The sequence below is a fragment of the Paroedura picta genome, chromosome 15, assembly GCF_049243985.1.
Source record: "Paroedura picta isolate Pp20150507F chromosome 15, Ppicta_v3.0, whole genome shotgun sequence".
Lineage (NCBI taxonomy): Eukaryota > Metazoa > Chordata > Lepidosauria > Squamata > Gekkonidae > Paroedura > Paroedura picta.
Genome location: NC_135383.1, coordinates 16939182 through 16962430, shown reverse-complemented (window position 1 = coordinate 16962430; position 23249 = coordinate 16939182). Strand labels below are relative to the sequence as shown.

The window sequence follows — 23249 nt, the reverse complement described above, 5'->3', positions numbered from 1 at the left end:
TCACCCAACTGGCTGCATGTGGAGGGACAGGGAATCAAACCCAACTCGCCATATTAGAACCCCCTGGTTTTGATTTTGGCAGACACCTGGCCTTCCTCTGCCCAGGAGAGCTCTGTTTTACTTGTCATTAGCAACTCTCCAAGAGCCTCTTGTGGCACAGAGTAGTAAGGCAGCAGACATGCAGTCTGAAGCTGCCCATGAGGCTGGGAGTTCGATCCCAGCAGCCGGCTCAAGGTTGACTCAGCCTTCCATCCTTCTGAGGTCGGTAAAATGAGTACCCAGCATGCTTGCTGGGGGGTAAACGGTAATGACTGGGGAAGGAAATGGCAAACCACCCCATATTGAGTCTGCCATGAAAACACTAGAGGGCATCACCCCAAGGGTCAGACATGACCCCGTGCTTGCTCAGGGGATACCTTTACCTTTTAGCAACTCTCCATAGGTGTGTCTTCCATGGATTTATCTGAGCTTCTAGGGCTGGTGATCCAAAATAGCAAGAAAGTTGCAGGTGGGTTTACTAACTCATGGAGAGGCAGCAGTCACGGTGGCAAGATGCCACAAAGATGTGGAGGGCAGAAAATTGTTTTGGTGTTTTTAATGGTTTTTTATATATTTATTATAAACCGCCACGAGCCAGCTTGGCCAAGTGTGGCATAGAAATCAATAAATAACAAGTGATGGCTTTTGGGCATAGTGGAAAGCTCCAATCTGCTTAGTGTCACAGTCTTGTTCCTCCACCTACCCCCCCCCCCCCGCAGCAGCAGGTTCTCTTTTGGCTTCTGCACTCCCATCATTGCACTTCTGTCCCCCCTCTGGGTTTTTCTGTGCTCCACTACAGATCGCCCCAAAGCCATGTCAAGGGCCATGGCAAGGCAAGCTTGCATGGTAAGAGGGAGGGGATGGGACCCTAATGAGCTCCTGAGGTCAGGGTAAGGGGGCCACTCTGGAAAGGCCCTGTCTCCTGGTCTTGCAGTCTCTCCCTGTTGGCTAACCCTACAGAACATCCAGCTTGCCGACGAGCAGCACCTTGGACAGGACATGTTGTGGTTGGCCCAGGTGACCCCCAGGTTGCCTTGTGATGGTGAGCCAGCTTAGTTAATCAGGGCCCCGAGGCATTATAGCCCCCTGGGCAAAGCAATGCTCTGAGGTCCCCCTCGCAGGAATAAAAGTGGAAATTATCCACAGAATTAAACATTTATTGGAGTCTCCTACAAAATCAGCATTTAAACAGCGCAAACCACACTGTACGGCAAAGATTAACCAACCCAGATGCCTCGACGATAGAACAGGAGCCTGGAACTTGAGAAACCAGAATTTCCACATGCAAATGGTACTCCGTGGGGAAATCTTGCAGGCGGAGGCGGCACGGAACGAAATGTGTACGAATTCTTTCTTACGAAGCGAGGGTTGGCCACGATTCTTTGCAGAATTGGGTTTGCAGAGCGCCTCTTTATGAGATGAACTTTCTTATATCTCTATAGGGCGGTTTACATCATCGAACATAGGGCTAAGTACAACAGAATTCATCACATGGGGGTAAAAACAGTAGCAGCGGTGGTTTCAATAACTGAGAACAATTCCTATGACATTTCCGGGGTCATTTCCATATATGCGGGAACAGTTCCCGCACGAACGGTGACAACGTGAAGCTGCTAACTAGGAATCCAGTGGTAGATCGGGTCGGGATCCCGTCCACGGGGAGGGGTTTTCTGGGGGCCCAGAAGATGCCGAAGCCTTGAACCCAAACGCCGGGCGGAAGCGCCATATTTTGCAGGCCCTGCGGAACTGTGGGAGCTCTTGGAGAAAGGGCTGGTCCATTTGCAAATCGCAAACCAACAAGGCAGGCACAGAGAGGCGGGAGGCGGGCTGTGTGGCTCGGCTTCTTCCCCGCCGCTCCGCTGTGCGGCGCTTCCCGAGAACCGGCTCGACTGCCTCTGCCCGGGACAAGAGCAGCGGGGAGCGCCGAAGCCAACCGGGCGCCCGATCCAAGCGTAGCGCGGCGCGGCGAGGGGCAGCCATGGACGGGCTGGCGCTGGGCGGGCTGGCGCTGCTGGCGGGGCTCTACGTGTGGCTCTACTACAACTTCCTGCGTGGGCCGCGCTGCCGCAACGGGACGAGCCTGCGCGGCAAGACGGTGCTCATCACCGGTGAGCGGCAGAGCGCGAGGGGCCGCCGCGGAGAAGGCCCCGGAGACCCCACCCACCTCTCCGCCTGCAGCGCGCCCGGCTGGCCCGGCGGGGACCTCCTGCCGACGAGCAGCGTTAGGGACGCACCACCGCAACGCGCTTGCTTGCATGGGCCCGCTTGGCCCTCGGGGCGGGGTGGGGGGTGGGGGATGGTCCCTTGCAGGCGCTTAAAGGTAATCAGGGCTTTGAGGGGGGTGGGGGCGCTTCAAAGCCTTTCCATAAAGATCCCCCGCCTCGCTCCCCCCCCCCCCCGGGGCTCGTGGAGACCTTTGGCCGAAGCACGCCGACCGTCTCGAGGCTTGAAAGCCTCTTCCCTGGAGCAGAGCAGCGCTTTTGCTACGCGCTCCGATTATGGCTCCTGCGTTTTGCCCGGCTGGCCCCAGCGGAGCTATGCCGCCTTCCGGTTCAGCTGGAGGGAGCAGAGTCCCAGACTTGCCGGGCTTGCTTCTTGTCGAAGCACAGCCTGAATGCTCTGATCAGGGGTAGCCAAACTGGCTCTCCAGATGTTCATGAACTACAATGCCTATGAGCCCCTGCCAGCATGCTGGAGAGCCAGTTTGGCCACCCCTGCTGTAGTTGTGTCAGTTTTGTGGCTAAACCAGTTTAGTGTCCCTCCTGCTGTTCTCTCTCTGCCGCCTTCTCACTTCCAAGAGAGGAGGGGCAGAGCTAGATGGGGAGCTAAGGCCCCCCTGGCCCTGCAGGGGAAGCTGTCAAGCAGAAAAACAAGGTCCCCTCTATAGTGCCTCTCATTGAATGCGTAGAAAGATCTGTCCGGTCTGTTCGTGGTCCTAGTCTGTGGGTTTAAGGATCCACATCTAAGACCGGTGTGAGAATTACATATCATGGATGATAAATGCCATAGTTTTCTCCGAGCAGATTTGTGACTGACCCAATACATGGACAGTAAGCAACCTGCAAAATGCTGTACACACCCTAGGCTATTTTAGCACATTAATAGCTTTTGCCAACAACAAGGTAGGGAGGAAAATAAAAGTTTAGGGTAGAAAAGTAGTATAGAACAGAAGTGTGTTTGGACGGAAACATGGTTCTTCTGTATGAGCTGGGGTGTCCATAACACCCAGGAGTGGCTCTCCAGATGTCCATGAGCTACAGTTACCAGGGGTTCATGGGAATTGTAGTCCATGGACATCGGGAGAGCCACAGTTTGGCCACCCCTGCTCTACCCATTTGGAGGGTGGACTCTATGGCACTGTAAGCCATCTAGGTCCCTGTCCTCTTCAGAATCCATCCCCAAATCTCCAGAAGTTTCAAAACAGAAACCCTATTCCCGCCCCCCATCCCCAAGGGGGTGGCCAGGGGGTCATGGCCACCCCAGCTCCGCCTGGGCAAGGATCCTGAAAATCCACCAGAATCCGCGTTCCCCAGGACCATTTATCACCATTCATAAAAGACGTCAGGCCACCTATTTCATGCACAATTTCTCGCCTTACAAACAAGAAAATATTCCATAAAAGCCGTCCTTTTTAGCGCTCCCCATTTTTTTTCCATTGGAAAAATTGAACAAAAGGTGTTAATTAAAAATGAGGCAATCTGGGGGATGGGCTCTTAAATGTTTTTGCTTGGGGAACATATTTATTTATTTATTTAGATTTTTATACCGCCCTTCCCTACGGCTCTGGGCGGTTTTGCTAGAGACGGTTCATGGAACAGCTTTTTTAGGGTAATAATAATAAATTTTATTTGTTGCCCACCCTTCCAGCACCCAGGGCGGGCAACATCCTTAAAAATAATATGCAATACAATACAAAAACTTTAAAACAGAGCACACTGTCAGTCCCTCTAAAAATACCCAGATAGGGAACTCTAGAAGAGAAAAAGGTCCTGGCCCTGATTCAGGGCCAATTTCCCCTCTTGGGCTGGGGACCCTGAGCAAATCTTGAACCAAGTATGGTATGGAAACACACTGTCCCCTTGTATTTGTGTCCCCAGTTAATTGCTTCCAGATGGTTGGATAGGGGAGATTTTAACAGAGGCATCTTGGGCAGGGGCCCAGTGTGCCTTTCCAGGCCTTTCTGAAAAGGTGTGTCACTGCAGATTCCATAATGACTTTCATCCTTGCTTTAGTTCTTGCTCTCACTGACCTTTACAAACCCGATTTCAATGTGCTTTTTCGGGTTTCGGTTCCTTATCAGATTGCGGCAGATTTTCTCAAGACCTGTGTGATAAGCTTTCATCAGGAAAGGAAGGTTTCTCCATGAACCTGACAAGATCACGTCCTGCCTCCGTGCGAGCCGAGCTGGCTGAAAATCCACGCTGTGATGCCCAAAGATGTTCCCGCCCAGCCTGGATGGAGAATTGTGTTGGGTTGGGAACGGGGGCAGGTTCGTGCTTGCTTGCCCCGCAGACCCTTTCTTCGATGAGTAATCTCTCTTCTGGGCTTTTCCAGGTGGAAACACGGGAATTGGGAAAGCGACAGCGCTGGACCTGGCCCAGAGAGGCGCTCGCGTCATCCTGGCCTGCCGCAGCAAGGCACGGGCAGAAGCAGCTGTCTATGACATCCGGAGGGTGAGAGCTCCTGTCCTTCCTCAAAGGAGCGTTGTGCCACACACTGATTCTGGCCACTGCTCTGAGTGTGACAAAATCTGTCTGCTTTTGTTCCCGAGTCCTTGAATCCAGTATAACCACAACTGCTCACTTGTCTCTGCCCTCAGGAGAGCGGGAACAATGAAGTTCTCTTCATGAGGCTGGACCTGGCAGACCTGAGCTCCGTGCGAGCTTTTGCAGATGCCTTCCTGAGATCGGAACCCCGCCTCGACATTCTCATCAACAACGCAGGTGAGAGCAGAGCCTTGGGGCAGAGACGGACGTGTTTCCTGCTCAGTGCAGACGGCAGATCGACCGTGGGACTGTGAAGGCCCCTCAGTAGTACCGTGGCAGTATTCAAAATGGCAGCTGGGAAGGGCCCTCCCTTATTTGGGCAGGTTGACCTGCCGCTCCCCAAAGTGGCCAATGATGGGCCTGGAAGAGGTGGGAAGAGGAGGAGACCTGGCTATATAGACCTTTCCCCCCTAAGGGTCCTCTCTCTTCTGGAGGCATGGCTAGCTGACATCACTTCCTGATACCTTGAAGCCTGGAAAATATTTTAGTACCTCCATGGTCAGAAGGTTGAAAAAGACTGTTCAGGAAAGACTTTGAGCTTGATTTGAGCTAGCACCCATTCATTTGTCTTTTGGGTTTTTTCATGGTATCCACAATGGTTTAATGCTGCGGAATTCCCCAACAGGTGTTCAGTCTGCGGGCAAAAGCATCGATGGCTTCGACCTGACTTTCCAGGTTAACCACCTGAGCCACTTTCTGCTGACCCACCTCCTCTTGGACCGGCTGAAGCACTGTGCTCCTAGCCGGGTGGTGGTCGTGGCATCAAGAGCGCATAAGATCGGAAAAATCGACTTTCAGAACATCCACAAGCCTTGCATGGGTGGGCCGCTGAAATATTTCCAGGCTTACTGCAACAGCAAATTGGCCAATATCCTGTATGCAAGAGAGCTGGCAAACAGACTGGAAGGGACCAGTGTGACCTGCTACGCTCTTCATCCAGGTGGGTGAACTTGGCTCTCGCAAAATGAAATGGATATGGATCTGGCACCCTTGAGATCCCCCCATTGCTCTTGCTACCCTGCAATGCAGATTGCTCCCTTGGGAGATTGCTCACAAGTGGATCTCAACTCTGATCCCTGCCTGTGGATGTCTAGTCTGTCTTCCAAATCTGAGCCCCGTTCCTGTGACCCTCCTGCTCACCTGTGAAGGTGACTGGATGGGACCGCACTGCAATTGAAGAATGAGTAAGGCAGTGAAGAATACCAAAACTCTGTTTGTTCTATCAGCAGAGAGTTTGCACAGTTTGTCATTGGCCAACAGGAGCCCAAATCAGAGTGAAATGAAAAGCAACCCTAGAGGAATGGGAAGGCTACTGTAAACCGCTTTGAGCCTCCTTCGGGTAGGGAAAAGCGGCATATAAGAACCAACTCTTCTTCTTCTTCTTCTAGTTCTGGAAAAGGAGCACAGGGTTATTACATTATTGTAAAAATGGGTAGAAGAAAATATGGGAGGAGGAGAAAACAAAACACTTCTTTCTTCAAGAAACCTTTCGTGGACTCAGACCTTGAGCTGAGATTTCAGAGGGGTCTCTGGTTGTCCTATACCAGGGGTAGTCAAACTGCGGCCCTCCAGATGTCCATGGACCACAATTCCCAGAAGCCCCTGCCAGCATTCGCTGGCAGGGCCTTCTGGGAATTGTGGTCCATGGACATCTGGAGGGCCGCAGTTTGACTACCCCTGTCCTATACTTATGAACATTTCCCAAGGCCTACTGGAACAGAGAGCCAATGCAGTGTGGTGATTAGAATGCTGGACCAGCACCTGGGAGATGCCAGTTCAAATCCCAGTTCCGCCTGGGAAGCTTGCTTGCTTGCTAACCTCGGGCCGTATCTCATGCTCTCAGCCTAACATACCATCACTGGTGATTGTGAGGAAACCATGGAGAAGAGGTGAGCATCATGAGCCACTTTGGGTCCTCATTGGGGAGAGAAGTGAAGAGCAGCAGATTCTAATCTGGTGAGCTGGGTTTGATTCCCCGCCCCTCCATTTGCAACCAGCTGGGTGACCTTGGGCTAGTCATATCCCTGATAGTGCTGTCCTCACACAGCAATCTCTCTCAGAGCTCTCTTAAGTCCCATCTGCCTCACCCAGTGTCTGTTTTGGGGAGAGGAAGGGAAGGCGATTGTAAGTTGCTTGGAGAAAAGCCGGGTATAAAAAACAGCTCTTCTTCTACGTAGAAGTAATCTAAAGGCTGGGGTGACTATATTGCCGTCTGTTGGGAGTCGTACCTTCTAGGCATTCTGAAACCCGTCTGGGACCAGCTAAGAGCTTTCAGGGAACCAATTCAGAAGTTGCAGGGAAGTAAGGGAGCTTGTGAAATTCATGCCCCCACCACGTTGCCGGTGCTAAGGGCCTTGAGAAGCCTAAGAGCAGGGGTAGTCAAACTGCGGCCCTCCAGATGTCCATGGACTACAATTCCCAATGCTGGCAGGGGCTCCTGGGAATTGTAGTCCATGGACATCTGGAGGGCCGCAGTTTGACTACCCCTGCCTTAAGAGGCTTCTCAAAGCAGCCTACTGAAACGGCCTAAGGTTTCCCTCGCATTTTGCTTCCTGGCTGGGTGCAGCGCTTGGGTGATACTCCACCCCCCCGATTCAGATCCCCTCTCCTTCTCCCCAGGATCATCTGGGACTGACTGTGGTTTCCTTTGACTTTCAGGGACTGTGAACACGGAACTCTTCCGCAACGCAAGCATTTGGCTGAAGCCGATTCTCGTCCCTTTCTCCTGGCTGTTCTTACGCGATCCGGTGAACGGCGCTCAGACGACGATCTATTGTGCCACTGAGGAGGGGATTGAGAAGTTCAGCGGCCACTACTTTGCCAACTGCAAGCTGCAGGAGCCCTATCGCCAAGCCCGCGATGATGCCGTTGCCAAGAAGCTGTGGGCATTCAGCGAGAAACTCTTGGGACTTGCTGAGTAAACTCCCCTTGTACTTGGAGGGTGGCGTCGCTGGGACAGGATATCGGGGTGACTGGGGAAGGGAACGTTGCTATATTCAAGGAACAGCCGTAAGGGATCACTCAGGAGCTGATGGCACGGGATCAACAGGAGCACCACACTCAAGCCCCCTCTGGGGGTTGGGCCAGAAGCCCTGAGAGTTCCCACGTGCTGGTTGTCTGCAGGGCCCCCCTACTCTCTTCCCTGCTTTCTTGGCTGCAAGGCCTGGCAATAACAGCAATGGAAACATTTTGCAATAAAAACGACTTTGGTGGAGTGGCATGTCTTGTGCCCCTGACTTTTTCTCTCTGCCGTCCAAAACACTCAGGGATTCTAGCTTGTTCCAGGAGGAATTCCTTTTGTGCTCTGCTCCTGCTTCAGGACGAGGGTCGGACCTGTGACTTGCAGAGGGGGGCTGGCAGAGCTTGAGGGGCTCGGAATGTGTCTTGGCCGGTTGAAAGAACTGGAGATCCGTTCCTTTCTTCTTTTCTGCTTAAAAGGGCCGTGAGCAGCCTTTTTCAGTGTTTTCACCCTGAAATGTTTGGCAGGCTTCTATAAACCCAGGAACTGGATTGGAAGTGTGGCTAAATCCTTTAATGCAGGATCTAGGGGAAAGCCCAGGAAGCCCCTTGAGAGCTCTCATGAAACCCTAGTTGGGGATCCCTGGCTGGCAGGCTTGAGGTCGTTGGGCCCGGCCTAGGTGCCTGGCTGCTCTCTTGGGGAGAGCGGATTAAATGTAGGACAGAACCAAAGGAAAAACTCCCCTCTGCCAAGAACAAGGCAAGTCTGGTAATTATATTTTGTCTTTAACCATGCACGCTCACTCACTCTAGGTTTACTACCCCAGAAGAAGAAACGCATTATTTATATTGTTTTATTATTTATTCGACTTTCATACTGCCCTCCCAAGCAAGGCTGGCTCAGGGCAGGGTACAGCCAACCACAGAATACAGTCCATAAAGATTGGATAAGAATAGACTAAAAACAGTATAAAATAAAATTAATTGATGACAGTATTAAAAAGTCTTTCAAAACAAGCCCTGAGGATGATTCATATATGCTCCCCAGAGCCAGAATATAGTTTTGGTCTTCTTATCATGGCAGGAGATAATACATGACAAGTCACAAGTGGTAGTGATGAGTGGGTGGGGCCCAGTAGATCAAGGGTAGTCAACCTGTGGTCCTCCAGATGTTCATGGACTACAATTCCCATGAGCTCCTGCCAGCAAATACTGGCAAGGGCTCATGGGAATTGTAGTCCATGGACATCTGGAAGACCACAGGTTGACTACCCCTGCAGTAGATGATGCCACAACGAAAAGTCTGACGGAAGAGCTCCTTTCTGATAACCATCTTCAAGTATTTAAAAGGCTGCCATGTAGAGCAGGGGTAGTCAACCTGTAGTCCTCCAGATGTTCATGGACTACAATTCCCATGAGCCCCTGCAAGCATTTGCTGGCAGGGGCTCATGGGAATTGTAGGCCATGAACATCTGGAGGACCACAGGTTGACTACCCCTGATGTAGAGGATGGAGCAGAATTGTTCTCTTTTGCTCTGGAGGGACGGACCAGAACCAGTGGGATGAAATTAATGCAAAAGAAATTCCCTCTAAACATCCGGAAGAAGTTCCTGACAGTTAGAGTGGCCTCTCAGTGGAACAGGCTTCCTCGGGCAGTGGTGGGTTCTCCATCTTTGGAAATTCTTCAACAGTAGCTGGAGAGCCATCTGACGGAGAGGCTGATTCTGTGAAGGTTCAAGGGGCTGGCAGGTTACGGTGGATGAGCGATAGGGTCCTGCACAGTGCAGGGAGTTGGACTAGATAACCAGGAGGTCCCTTCCAGCTCTATAATTTTATAATCTTGCAAGCCCTGTGGAACAGTTAGTTCTGGCGGAGCCCGGATGTGTTCCGTGAGCTCATTCTACCAGTTGGGGGCTAGGATGGTAAGTGGTTGAGCCTCCTTGGAGTCAGGGGAATTTGTGGAGCAGAGCACTCTTCAGGGGGTATTGGACTGGCAGACACTCATATATACAGGACCTGGTCCATGGATGGCCTTATGGGTAAGTACCAGAACTATAAACTTGATCTGGAATTCATTTGGGAGCCAGTGTAGCTGTCGGAGGACAAATATGTGCCCTCCAGGACCAACTGCAGTTTCCAGAGCAAGGATAAGGGTAGGCCCATGTAGAGCGAGTTACAGAAGTCCAGTCAAGAGGAGGCCATCTCCTAGATGACTATGGCTAGGTGTTCCAAGGCCAAGAAGGGCGCTAGTAGTTTGGCTTGGTGACAATGCAAGAATGCCATTGCTACTCTTGAGGCCTGCGCTTCCACAGACAAGGAGCCATCCAAGATCTCACCCAGCTTTCTGGCTGAGTTAGCAGCCAATAGTTGAACACTGTCCAGACAGGGCACTCCATGGCCAGGTTGGAAGTCAGATGGGAATGGATCCAAAATTGAATCTACATCTATATATGCTAGCAGTTGGGCCACAGCAACACTCTCAGCCACCTTCCCCAGAAACACTAAATGCAAGATGGGGTGGAAGTTGGCTGGGTCCCACAAATCCAAAGATTTTTTCCAGTAACGGGAATCACAGTGTCCTTTTACCCTTCCAGAAATTCTCCCATTAAGAGGGAGAGGTTGACGATCTCTTGGGAGAGGGGCTCCTACTCTCTCGTTACTTGTTTTAAAGAGCCATTATGGGTGTATGGTTGACCTCACAGATGCTAGAAACCTATTCACTTCAGTCAGCGTGAGTCCCATGAGACCATCAGATACTCCCTGCAAAGGGGCCAAGGGGCCTCTAATTCCCTTACTGTATCAATGGTTGGGGGAATGTCATGGCAGTTTAAAGAGGAGTTTACTCAACAAGTCCCAAGAGTTTCTCACTGAATCTCCACAGCTTCTTGGCAACGGCATCATCGCAGGCTTGGTGATAGGGCTCCTGCAGCTTGCAGTTGGCAAAGTAGTGGCCGCTGAACTTCTCAATCCCCTCCTCAGTGGCACAGTAGATTGTCGTCTGAGCGCCATTCACCGGATCGCGTAAGAATGACCAGGAGAAAGGAACAAGAATTGGCTTCAGCCAAATGCTCACGTTGCGAAAGAGTTCTGTGTTCACAATCCCTGAAAGTCAAAAAGAAACCAGTCAGTCCCAGCTGAGCCTGGAGAGGAGAGGGGATCTGAACCTGGGGGATGGAGTATCACCCAAGTGCTGCAATCGGCCAGGAAGCTAAATGTGAGGGAAACCCTGGGTCGTTTCAGGAGGCTGCTCTGAAAAGCCTCCTACCAAGGCCCTTAGCACTGGCAACCTGGGGGGCATGAATTTCAGAACCTCCCTTACTTCCCTGCAACTTCTGAATTGGTTCCCTGAAAGCTCTTAGCTGGTCCCAGAAGGCCTTCAGAATATCCAGAAGGTATGACTCCCAACAGATGGCAATATTGTCACCCCAGCCTTTAGATCACTTATGATGAAGATGAGGAAGAACCTTTTCTCAACCGGAAGGAGTCTCAAAGCAGCTTACAATCACCTTCCCTTCCTTTCCCCATACTGGGTGAGGTGGGCAGGGCAGAGCATCAACCTCAGTTTGCCAGATTAGAAGCTGCTGCTCTAACCACGATACCAGGCTGGCCCCATACTTCTGCCCAATGAAGACTCAGAGAGGCTTATGATGCTTGCCTCTTCTCCATGTTTTCCTCACAACCACCAGTGATGGTGGATTAGGCAGAGAGCATGAGATATGGACCGAGGTTAGCAAGCAAGCTTCCCTGGTGGAATTGGGATTTGAATCGGCATCTCCCAGGTGCTGGTCCAGCCCTCTAATCACAACACCGGGAAATTTGGGGTCTTTTTTCATAAGTGCATCTTGGACAGCCAGAGACTCCTCTGAAATCTCAACACCAGGTCTGAGTCCATGAAAGTTTCCTTCAAGAAGAAGGGTTTGATTTCTCCTCCCGTATTTTTGTCAGCCAGCCCATCTACACAATTGGAGGAGAGATATGATATGATAAATGATATGATAAATATTTAGTCTATGGCTACAAAGCAAAATCTGGACAGTAAAATACAGGAGCAAAGCACTATTTCTCCGGTTAATACATGAGAACAGTAAACATAAAATGATGTGTCCCAATAAGATAAATAAAATTAATGCATCAAGATGGCGACTCTTATAAAAAATGCTTTAGATCAGAGCTTCCGGGCAGCCAAAGCAAAAAGGGCCTTCCTACACGAAACATCGGAATCGGTATCTGATAACAGATAGGTGAGTTGGTCGGAATCAGAACTTGGCCAGCAATTTGACTCTAGTTCTGAATACAAGCAGCAGGCCAAGGCATAGTGGGGAAGGTCTTCCATAGTTTAATTCCAATATATACACTGGCGTTGAGCTATGGATGTTTGGGAATAGCCCCCAGAAAGCATGACTCACAGCGCTGTTTCAAATTGTCCTGCTGTTATTGCCATTTGAGGAGAAATATAAGACTTGTAGATTTTTCTTGAGGATGAGGGTTTCTTTTCATTTCGCCCTGATTTTAGGTATTGTTGGCCAATGACAAACAGCAAAGACTCTCTGCTAACAGGAGGAACATAAATTAAGCATTCCACTGTGCCTTACTCATTCTTGCACTGTAGTGCAGTCCCATCCCTAGACACCCACAGGCAGGGGTGAGAGCTGAGATCCACTTATGACCAATCTCCCAAGGGAGCAATCTGCATTACAGGGTAACAAAAGCGAAGGAGGGATCTCGAGGGTGTCAATCCATACTGATTTCATTTTGTGAGAGCCAAGTTCACCCACCTGGATGAAGAGCGTAGCAGGTCACACTGGTCCCTTCCAGTCTGTTTGCCAGCTCTCGTGTATATAGGATATTAGCCAATTTGCTGTTGCTATATGGCTGGAAAAACGTCACCAGGCCACCCATATAAGGCTTGTGCATGTTCTGAAAGTCGATCTTTCCGATCTTATGTACACTAGATGCCACGACCACCACCCGGCTAGGTGCACAGTGCTTCAGCTGGTCCAAGAGGAGGTGGGTCAGCAGAAAGTGGCTCAGGTGGTTAACCTGGAAAGTCAGGTCGAAGCCATCGGCACTTTTTCCCACAGTATGAACACCTGTTGGGGAATTCCGCAGCATTAAACCATTGTGGATACAATGAAAAACCCAAAAGACCAATGAATGGGTGCTAGCTGAAAACTGCCTTTTTCAGCCTCTTGCCTATTGAGGCACTGAAATTATTTTCAGGCTTTGAGTTACCAATAAGTGATGCCAGCTGACCATGCCTCCCTGACACACCCAGAAGTGATAGACGCCTAAGGCGACAAAGGTTGAAAAGGCCAGGCCCCCTCCCCTTCCTGCCCCCTCGAGTCCCATGGGTGGGTCCAACTCTCCCAATAAGGGTACAATCTTTTTTTTTTCTAATTTATTTCTCAGGGTAGGATGGGACGGCTCTCTCCAGTCGCTCTTTTAAAACCCCCCATGCCACAGGACCACTGAGGGTCCTTCACAATATCGTATTGTACCTTGACTGGGAAGCCCTGCTGTAGAAGCTAAACTGACTCTACTGAGGCTATTCTAGGAGAAGGCCAGGCAGACAGGAAAAGACAATAAGGCTAAGAAGAGTCGAAGGCAGCAGGAAAAGAGGAGGACCCTACAGGAGATGGATGAACTCAACCATGGAAGTCACACCACTCGGTCCTCAAGACCTGAAAAAGGCTGATCATATTGGGATGGTTGGGAGGACATGAATTTATACGGGCGGCATTACAACAGGGACTGAACACCGAGGCCTTTCTTGTCTGAAGGAGCTTCCCAAGCCACCCGCAGAGAGTGATCAAGGAATCTATTGGGGACAGACGCCCCATTTCCCTCAACCACTGATCTGCCTTCTGCACTGAGCAGGAAACACGTCCGTCTCTGCCCCAAGGCTCTGCTCTCACCTGCGTTGTTGATGAGAATGTCGAGGCGGGGTTCCGATCTCAGGAAGGCATCCGCAAAAGCTCGCACGGAGCTCAGGTCTGCCAGGTCCAGCCTCATGAAGAGAACTTCATTGTTCCCGCTCTCCTGAGGGCAGAGACAAGTGAGCAGATGGGGTTATACTGGATTCGAGGACTCGGGAACCAGAGCAGACAGATTTTGTCACACTCAGAGCAGTGGCCAGAATCAGTGTGTGGCACAACGCTCCTTTGAGGAAGGCCAGGAGCTCTCACCCTCCGGATGTCATAGATAGCTGCTTCTGCACGTGCCTTGCTGCGGCAGGCCAGGATGACGCGAGCGCCTCTCCGGGCCAGGTCCAGTGCTGTCGCTTTCCCAATTCCCGTGTTTCCACCTGGAAAAGCCCAGAAGAGGGATTACTCATCGAAGAAAGGTTCTGCAATTCAAGCAAGCACAACCTGTCTGTGTTCCCACCAAGCTGCGGACTTCTAATCTGGCATGCCGGGTTCGATTCTGCGCTCCCCCACATGCAACCAGCTGGGTGACCTTGGGCTCGCCACGGCACTGATAAAACTGTTCTGACCGAGCAGTAAAATCAGGGCTCTTTCAGCCTCACCCACCCCACAGGGTGTCTGTTGTGGGGAAAGGAATGGGAAGGTGACTGTAAGCCGCTTTGAGCCTCCTTTGGGTAGGGAAAAGCGGCATATAAGAACCAACTCTTCTTCTTCTTTGATCATAGAAGATCATAGTCTGACGAAGAGTGCTTGCACTCGAAAGCTCACGCCTTGAATAAATCTTTGTTGGTCTTAAAGGTACTACCGGACTCTGGTTTTATTATGCTACTTCAGACCAACACGGCTGCCCATTTGAATCTGGTCTTAGATGTGGATCCTTAAATCCACAGATTAGGCTTGAGAACTGGACTAAACTGAATAAAATGAAATACCAATATAGGATGGGGAAAACTTGTACTGGCAGTAGTATTTGTGAAAAGGATCTAGGAGTCTTAATAGACCATACATTGAACATGAGTCAGCAGTGTGACTCGGTGGCTAAAAAGGCAAATGGGATTTTGGGCTGTTTCAAACGGAGTATCATGTCCAGATCATCGGAGGTGGTGGTACCGCTTTACTCTGCTCTGGTTCAGCCTCACTTGGAGTACTGTGTTCAGTTTTGGGCACCACAGTTGAAGAGGGATGTAGACAAACTGGAGCATGTCCAGAAGAGGGCAACAAAGATGATGAGGGGTTTGGAGACCAAGATGTATGAGGAAAGGTTGGGGGAGCTTGGTCTGTTTAGCCTGGAGAGGAGACGACTCAGAGGGGATCTGATAGGCATCTTCAAGTATTTAAAAGGGTGCCATATAGAGAATGGAGCAGAGTTGTTCTCTCTTGCCCCAGAGGGACAGACCAGAACCAATGGGATGAAATTAATTCAAAAGAAATTATGTCTAAACATCCAGAAGAAATTCCTAACAGACCGGATTCTCTGTGGAACAGGCTTCCTTGGGAGGTGGTGAGTTCTCCAGCTTTGGAAATTTTTAAAGGCTGGATAGCTATCTGATGGAGAGGCTAATTCTGTGAAGATTCAAGGGGATGGCAGGTTACAGTGGATGAGTGATAGGGTTGTGAGTGTCCTGCATAGTGCAGGGGGTTGGACTAGATGACCCAGGAGGTCCCTTCCGATTCTGTGATTCCAAGATCACGAACAGACAAGACAGGTCTTTCTACAAACTTTAAGAGAACCACTAGAGAGGGGACCCAGTTTTTCTGCCTGACACTCTTCCCCTGCAGGGCCAGAGGGACCTTGGCTCCAATAACACTCCCCATGTAGCTCTGCCTCTCCTCTCTTGGAAGTGTGAAGGTGGCATTAAAACCCCTTGAGCAGAGAGAACAGCAGGATGGACACTAAGCCTGTTTAATTAGAAAACTGACACTACTCAATAAAGGAATCACCAACAGCGTTCAGGCTGTGCTTAGATTGTACAAAAATGAAGCAATGCAGGCAGATGAGGGACTTAGCTCCCTCCAGAGCAGCCTTTCTTAACCTATTATCACTGAGAACCCGCTGAAACATTCTTCAGGCTTCGAGAAACCTCAGAAATGGAGCAATTGTGCAGAGCATGGTTGGGAAGCAGAGCTGTGTACATGGCCACCTGCGACTCCTCCCCTTCCCACCCCCTCCAGCCCCATCACTGGCCATTTGGGGAGGGGAGGGGCAGGTTGACATGAGAATATATGGTTATATCATCTGAAAAATGTTTAACGAGTTTTAAAAAATATTAAAAATTAACTCCCATCCATTTGGGAAACCTTCTAGTGTCATCAAGCAACCCCAGGGTTTCATGAAACCCTGATTGAGGAAGCCTGCTCCAAAGGATTCCAGCAAACCAGCCAAACTGAACGGCAGCATTTCTAGGCTAGGGCCAGCCTCTCAAAATGCTGGAAAAGTACCAAGGACCATAGGAGCCGGGAAGAAAAGGGCTGCTCTAGTCCAGGGGAGATGCTATCAAACCTTGACTAAAAGTCTATCAGCTGAATCCTTAACTGGCCAGTTTGCTGAAAGGTCACACTGTGCTGGGGGAGAAGAAGCCGGTTGAAGCCTTATTACATTTCAGATTGCCTGCTGCTGCTTTCTCTCTGTGTCTTTTCCTACCCTACTTTCCAACAGTGTTGTAAAAAGTCTGGTACAATAAGACGATGCCAGTAGAGTGTTTGTGACTGGAACAAAGCTCTCCCTTTCTGGCTCTTGGTGACTTTTCTAGTTTTTCTTTTCTCTAGAAGGGGATAAAACAATACAGAGGGGAAAGAAAAAGATTCCTTACAAAAGTACTGCACAATTACCATTAAAAAGCCAACAAAATGATACAGAAAACCACCAACCCTGGCACTTCCGCTGGCTATTTCCATTCTGATTATTGTTATAGCACTATAACAATTCCAATTCCATGCTCTAGAAGGGGATAAAACAATACAGAGGGGAAAGAAAAAGATTCCTTACAAAAGTACTGCACAATTACCATTAAAAAGCCAACAAAATGATACAGAAAACCACCAACCCTGGCACTTCTGCTGGCTATTTCCATTCTGATTATTGTTACAGCACTATAACAATTCCAATTCCATGCTCTAGAAGGGGATAAAACAATACAGAGGGGAAAGAAAAAGATTCCTTACAAAAGTACTGCACAATTACCATTAAAAAGCCAACAAAATGATACAGAAAACCACCAACCCTGGCACTTCTGCTGGCTATTTCCATTCTGATTATTGTTATAGCACTATAACAATTCCAATTCCATGCTCTAACAATTGACACGGATTACAGTCTGAGGAATGCTTCACTTACCAAATCAAGCCAAACCATCCCGCCCTTTAATTACTGCAATGTTGTTAGTTTTTCCAGAATCATAAACTGCTTTAACTTCCTTCACCATTTGTCCACTTCAATGCTTTTTGCATTTTTCCCAATTTGTGGCAGACACCATCCCAACCGCCAAAATAAGGCACCTGGCCAAAGTTTTAGTTTTGAGAACTCGCATTCCAATCCACAAATAAATGAAGCAGAACCAACTAAATTGAAGGCACTAATTTCTTTCAAAAATTTTTCCAAATTGTCCCAGAACCCTGTTATTGCAGAACATTCCCACCACATATGAATACGTTCCCTTCATCACACACCCCCTCCAGCAATTTTCATCTTCCCATTTCCTCATCTATAATATTCTAGCATGAGCCTCTTGTGGCGCAGAGTGGCAAGGCAGCCGTCTGAAAGCTTTGCCCATGAGGCTGGGAGTTCAATCCCAGCAGCCGGCTCAAGGTTGACTCAGCCTTCCATCCTTCCGAGGTCGGTAAAATGAGTACCCAGCTTGCTGGGGGGTAAACGGTAATGACTGGGGAAGGCACTGGCAAACCACCCCGTATTGAGTCTGCCATGAAAACACTGGAGGGCGTCACCCCAAGGGTCAGACATGACCTGGTGCTTGCACAGGGGATACCTTTACCTTTACCTTTAATATTCTAACCTGAGTGCTAATACCCTCTTTATATTGCTTTAAAGCCAGGTTCCTGGACCTTTCTTGAGACTGAATTAAAAGGAACTTCTCTAAATATCTTCATCTACTCCTTCTCCTTGCTAAGGGTTTGTAATTCTAATCCTCACATTTTCTTGTTCGAATTGGGAAGTTGCACGCCCCTGATCCAATAGCACCATATAAACTTTGATATCCTTCTTCCCTGTATTTTATCGGTATTATCCATTAGACCTTCAAAACTGCCCTTTGTTCCTTTTCTGCAAGTCGGACGAGAGGCATGCCTTGGGTTTTAGCGCTTCCCCCATGGGTAAGCTGACCAGATTGTCCCACTTTTGGGGGGACATCTGGGGGTACCGGGCAAATTGTACTTATCTTGAAATTTAAAAAATATATATCTTACAATACTATTTTTGCGTTCTATGAAACTTTTTGTTGCTCCATATAGACCAACTTTTTAATCAACACCCCCCCCCCCCCCCGGTCAATGGTGTCCGGCTTTACCAATGTTAAAATCTGGTCACCTTACCCAAGGGTCCCCATGGGGGGGGGGGGATCTTTTTGGAAAGTCTTTGAAGCGCCTCCCCAAAGCCCCAGCTACTTTTACTGTAAAAAGCCAACAAACCCAGCCACACCGGGAGGCCGGGAACCCCAGCCGCGGGGACCAGATTGAGACTAGGCTGGCTCGCCAATGCAAGGCACTTTGCAAACCAAGCAAGCAAGTAAGCGTGGTGCATCCACAGCACTGCTCGTCGGCAGGAGGTCCCCGCCGGGCCAGCCGGGCGCGCTGCAGGCGGAGAGGTGGGTGGGGGTCTCCGGGCCTTCTCCGCGGCGGCCCCTCGCGCCCTGCCGCTCACCGGTGATGAGCACCGTCTTGCCGCGCAGGCTCGTCCCGTTGCGGCAGCGCGGCCCACGCAGGAAGTTGTAGTAGAGCCACACGTAGAGCCCCGCCAGCAGCGCCAGCCCGCCCAGCGCCAGCCCGTCCATGGCTGCCCCTCGCCGCGCCGTCCGCGGGCTATGTAGCCGCCGGCCTGCCCCGCCCCGTCCCAGCACAGCGCTCCGATCGGGCGCCCGGGCAGCTCTGGCGCTCCCCGCTGCGCTGAGCCCGGGAAGAGGCGGTCAGCCGAGTCCCCCAGGCGCCACACAGCAGGGCGCCGGGGAAGAAGCCCGAGCCTTGACCTCCAGGGACTCGACTGACCCCTTGGATGGATTCCGGTGGGGGGCGCAACATGCGAGCTCAAAGGCACCTTTTAAGACCCACCAAGTTTTATTCACGGCGTGAGCTTGGCAGGTACACTTTGAAAGCAAACTGGGGCTAATTCTGCACATGGAAGACGATGCCCTTTCAATGTGCTTTTGCAGCTGGATTTTCCTGTGCAGAACAGGAAAATCTACTTCTAAGATGCATTGAAGGTGCACCCTCGGGTGCAGAAGGGGCCTGGGTGTTAAAGGTGCCCCTGGACTGTAAAAGTGTCCTGCTGCTTCAGACCAACGCAGTGGCCCACTTGAATCTATGCAGGAGCAGTGGATTTCCTTTGGAAAAGTTCCTTTTTGCTTCCTTTGCAGTTGTCCATCTGGCAGGAGGCAGCACAGGTGCCTGGAGGGTGGGGGGGGGGGCGGCGGGCAGGCAGGCATGGTGGTGATGGTGTTGGCAGGCTGGCGCTGCTCAGTGGGTGGCTTTACTACAACTTTACAGGAGGCCCCAAGTACCACCACAAGATGAGCTGGTGTGGCAAGACAGTGCTGATGGCTACTGAGTGTGGGGTGAGGTGCCCAGTTGTACTGGGGAAGCAAGTTCTGATAAATCCTAAAACGAGCCCTTGTGGCTAGATGAAGGGGGTTAGGGTCTCTGGGTCTTGCAATCTCTCCCCTTGCAGGGCACCTAGAGAGCCCTACAGAGAACCCAACCTGAGTCCAAGCATAACCTTGGACAGGGAAGGAGCTGGCTTGACGATAATGCTACACTGAGGTCTCAGGTGGGAATTTTGCCCTAGCTTTTCAGCTAGGATGCCTTGCAATCAAGAGCCAGTTTAGTGAACCTGGGCCCCGAAAATAGTGTCCCCAGCCCCCCCCCCCCCAGGTCTGTTGGTCTGTTTCTAAACACAAATCTATCCTAAATTGGGTAGATTATTCTTAAATGTTTATCCCTGCTCATTGAGACCATTGGTAATATGCAATAAGATGATAGGCTAGGAACGGAGGAGGGAAATTGACTATGCTGTAACCAAGATCACCTTGCCAGATTCACAGAACAATAACCTAGTAGAGCCACAAAGGGAACACCTTTGTCCCAGTCTCACACACCATCTGCTCACATGTTCTCATTGTACCAAATTCTCGGGTTTGGGGACAGACAATTGCCCTACTACAAGGAGGATGCTACAAGGTTGCCTCCAGACTTGATAGGAGACGGAGTGTGACAGGAGGGTCTCAGTTAATTACTCTCAGCATTCCACAATTAGGAAGGGTGCATCTGCCCATTAATTTTGATACATTTATTTCCTTCACTGTTTTCTCCCTGAAAAATAACCGAAATAAATGATGACCCTATAAATTAAGCTTGTCATTCCAGTTTGGCCCTTGCATCTTTCAAACAACTTTAATATGCTTTATACTAATTTACTGTTTACCTTCTACATATACATATAGACTGGTAACTTCCATTTCATTGCATCAGAAGCAATGTGTGTGCACATGAAATCTTGAATAAAACTTTTGTTGTTCTTAAAGGTCCCACTGGGCTCAAATTTTGTTCTGCTTCTTCAGATCAACACCTAAATCAATGTACCCACAATAAACAATGCAATAAAAACTGTTTTGTAAAATAACAGTTATTCAGAGACACCCATATTCGATATAAAAAAATGTTTTCCTGGATGTTTGACTTACCTGAACATCTTTAACGGTGTAATTCGTGATTTCTGCCCATGATTTGAGGCGCAATCTACAGCATGCCCATTCATGTGAGCCATGGCGTGCTTTCAGTCTTGCTCGGCAAAGGGTTCCTTCTGAAACCAACATCAAAAAGCAGAGAATGGGATTTGCTGGCAGGAGAAAACGAACAATATAGAAAGGGGCAAAGCAGTGAACCAGGCTTTTTCAACCAGGGTTTCATGAAACCCTGGGGTTTCTTGAGAGCCCTGGAAGGGTTTCCCAAATGGATGAGAGTTAATTAATTTTTCATATATTTTTTAAGTTTTAAAAACATTTATTGGGTGATATGACCATGTATGGACATGCTGACCCCCTCCCCCCCCCCTCCCAGAATGGTCGCTGATAGGCCTGAAAGGGTGGGAAGGGCCCCAGGTAGGCATGTCCACAGCTAAACTTCCCAACCGTATTCTGCACAATTCTACCACTTTTGGGGTTCCTTGAAGCCTGAAGAATGTTTCAGGGGTTTCCTAATGGTAAAACAAATTGAAAAAGGCTGCAGTGAACCATTGCTCTTCGCAAAACTGCAGCCCCACCTCTTTTTTGATATTTTTTTTTATTTTGAAGAAAAAATAGACATATGAGAGAACTACAAAAGGGGCAATGGGTTATATATAGCAAGTCAATAATTATTATATATTTCAAGTTATATAAAACAGACAAGTAAAATTTCTCCCCAATATTCTAGTTGTAATATTTTTAAAAAATCAAGAAAAGCAGTTCTCCCCATGTCCTAATTGAAATGAATTGAAATGAGTCATTATTAGTTCTTACTTGAAATAGTTTACCTAAACTGTTTTATTGCTATATTGTTAATTTTCATAATTTCTACTTATTCCATTGTATACCTCTGCATATCCACTTTAGAATGCTGAATATTTTAACTATAATAATAAATATTGTCATACAACAATCCAACACAAAAATTGTATATATCTTATTAAAGAGATTATTAACAAAATGGGGGAGGGCTTCAAATTTTGTATAAAATTATATTTAGATGATTTCTCATTCTACATTTATCTTCTTTCATAATTGTCTCTCCATCTTTCCCCAAATTACAATATTCCTCTATTTTTCAAATATAAAATTAATTTCACAGTTTATTCCAGTCTTCTAAGTTCAGGCAAACATTGGATTTTCATTTTGCTGCATACATGGTCCTATTATAACACGCAAAGTGACAATAGGAAAAACACAGGACGGTCTCAGATAAACCAAGAAGAAAAGACCTATCCTTATAGCATTAAACAATAAAATACATGGTCCTGCCTGCTGTCACCATATATGTAAATATTTATTTGTCAATTTATCTGGTACTATTCCCAACAGTATCTTCTTAGCTCCCATGACTAATTTTAATACATTTTGCATTTCTCATGTATTTCCTTCTAATTTTGTTTTGCTTTTTTACAAGTCTACCACATATCTCTTGGCATTTTCAACATTTTCTTTTGTAGTTTTTGTCCATTGTCTTACTTTAAAGTAATATACCATCTGAAGAACATTTTGTACTAATGTTCTCTTAATGTTTGACTGCCTGTAAACTTGATTTATTTATCCCGTAGTTGTTCCCACTGTCACATAGGTATGTGCTCTCTAAAACTGTGCATCCATTTGATCATGCATTTTTTTACTTCTGTTTCAAATGGAAGTTATGTTACCATGAGAAATTACTTTTGTTTCTCGTATTCTTGTGGAAGGTTTTTGTCAGAGCCATGAGCTGAGAGACTGGATGGCTCAATATATCCCAATATGCACATCATCTTCTCAATAGTCCATCTCCGATGGTATGACTTTTTTCCAGTGTGAGGATCGTTTTAGTTGATTTAACTTGACAGGATAAAGGTGGATGTTATAGAATTCAAAATTAAAGCTTTTGCAGATGACATTATACTAAGTTTTGGACCCACAAAATCACTGAAATATATAATGGAACATATCAGCACATTCAGATCCCTCACAAGATATAACATTAATAGGAAAAAGACAAAAATAATAAAAAAGTAAAAAAACAAAACAAGACGAATACTCTAAAGAGTACAGTGCACATTAGTTACTGATTCTATTAAGTATCTGTGAATAAACATCACTGGACAAAATTGTAACATAAAAAAAAATAATTATCAGAAGATCTGGAAACTGATATAAGCAGATCTATCCAGATAGACAAAGTAAAGAATCTGACTGAGTAGAATCTCAACAATAAAAAATGAATGTACTGCCAGAACAAAACTTTTTATTTCAAATGCTGCCAATATACATAAAAGAAAGATTTCTGACAGAGTTGCAAAATCAGATAAATATGGAAGGGCAAGAAACCAAGAATCAGTATCAGAATTCTTCAAGATGAGAAAAACAGGACTAGAAGTATTGATTATATGAACTATCAAGCAGCAGGTCTGTTCTGGATCACAGATTAGATCCAAGACTCAAAACAAATAATAAAAGTTGGATCAGCAGATCTAGATGAAGGTTTACATCAGTATTTATTGATAAAGAAATCAAATACGCCAGCCATAACATGGGGAATGTGTTCCTGAACATAAAGTAATGCTGCCCAATTTGGGATTAATTGACTCTATTACGTTGTGCATCATCTTAAATTTTTATCG

General features: G+C 48.1%; 2 protein-coding genes across 3 annotated transcripts; one reads left to right on the top strand and one right to left on the bottom strand.

Moving 5' to 3' along the window:
• Positions 1-1808: 1808 nt before the first annotated feature.
• On the top strand, positions 1809-8025 carry LOC143824249 (dehydrogenase/reductase SDR family member 13-like). Its single transcript, XM_077311318.1, has 5 exons — positions 1809-2147; positions 4594-4712; positions 4859-4982; positions 5431-5745; positions 7464-8025. Exons 1-5 carry the CDS (start codon positions 2018-2020, stop codon positions 7724-7726), a joined length of 951 nt encoding a protein of 316 aa, XP_077167433.1. The 5' UTR covers positions 1809-2017; the 3' UTR covers positions 7727-8025.
• Positions 8026-8188: 163 nt separating this feature from the next.
• LOC143824250 (dehydrogenase/reductase SDR family member 13-like) lies at positions 8189-18860 on the bottom strand. Of its 2 annotated transcripts, XM_077311319.1 has the most exons (5): positions 18561-18858; positions 13949-14067; positions 13679-13802; positions 12539-12853; positions 8189-10865 (listed from the first exon to the last, which is right to left on the bottom strand). In XM_077311319.1, the coding sequence occupies exons 1-5, from the start codon at positions 18688-18690 to the stop codon at positions 10603-10605; spliced, it is 951 nt and encodes a 316-aa protein (XP_077167434.1). In that variant the 5' UTR covers positions 18691-18858; the 3' UTR covers positions 8189-10602. The 2 variants fall into 2 exon arrangements, with proteins under 2 accessions (XP_077167434.1, XP_077167435.1); XM_077311320.1 differs by lacking the exon at positions 12539-12853 and having other exon boundaries at positions 18561-18860.
• Positions 18861-23249: the final 4389 nt, after the last annotated feature.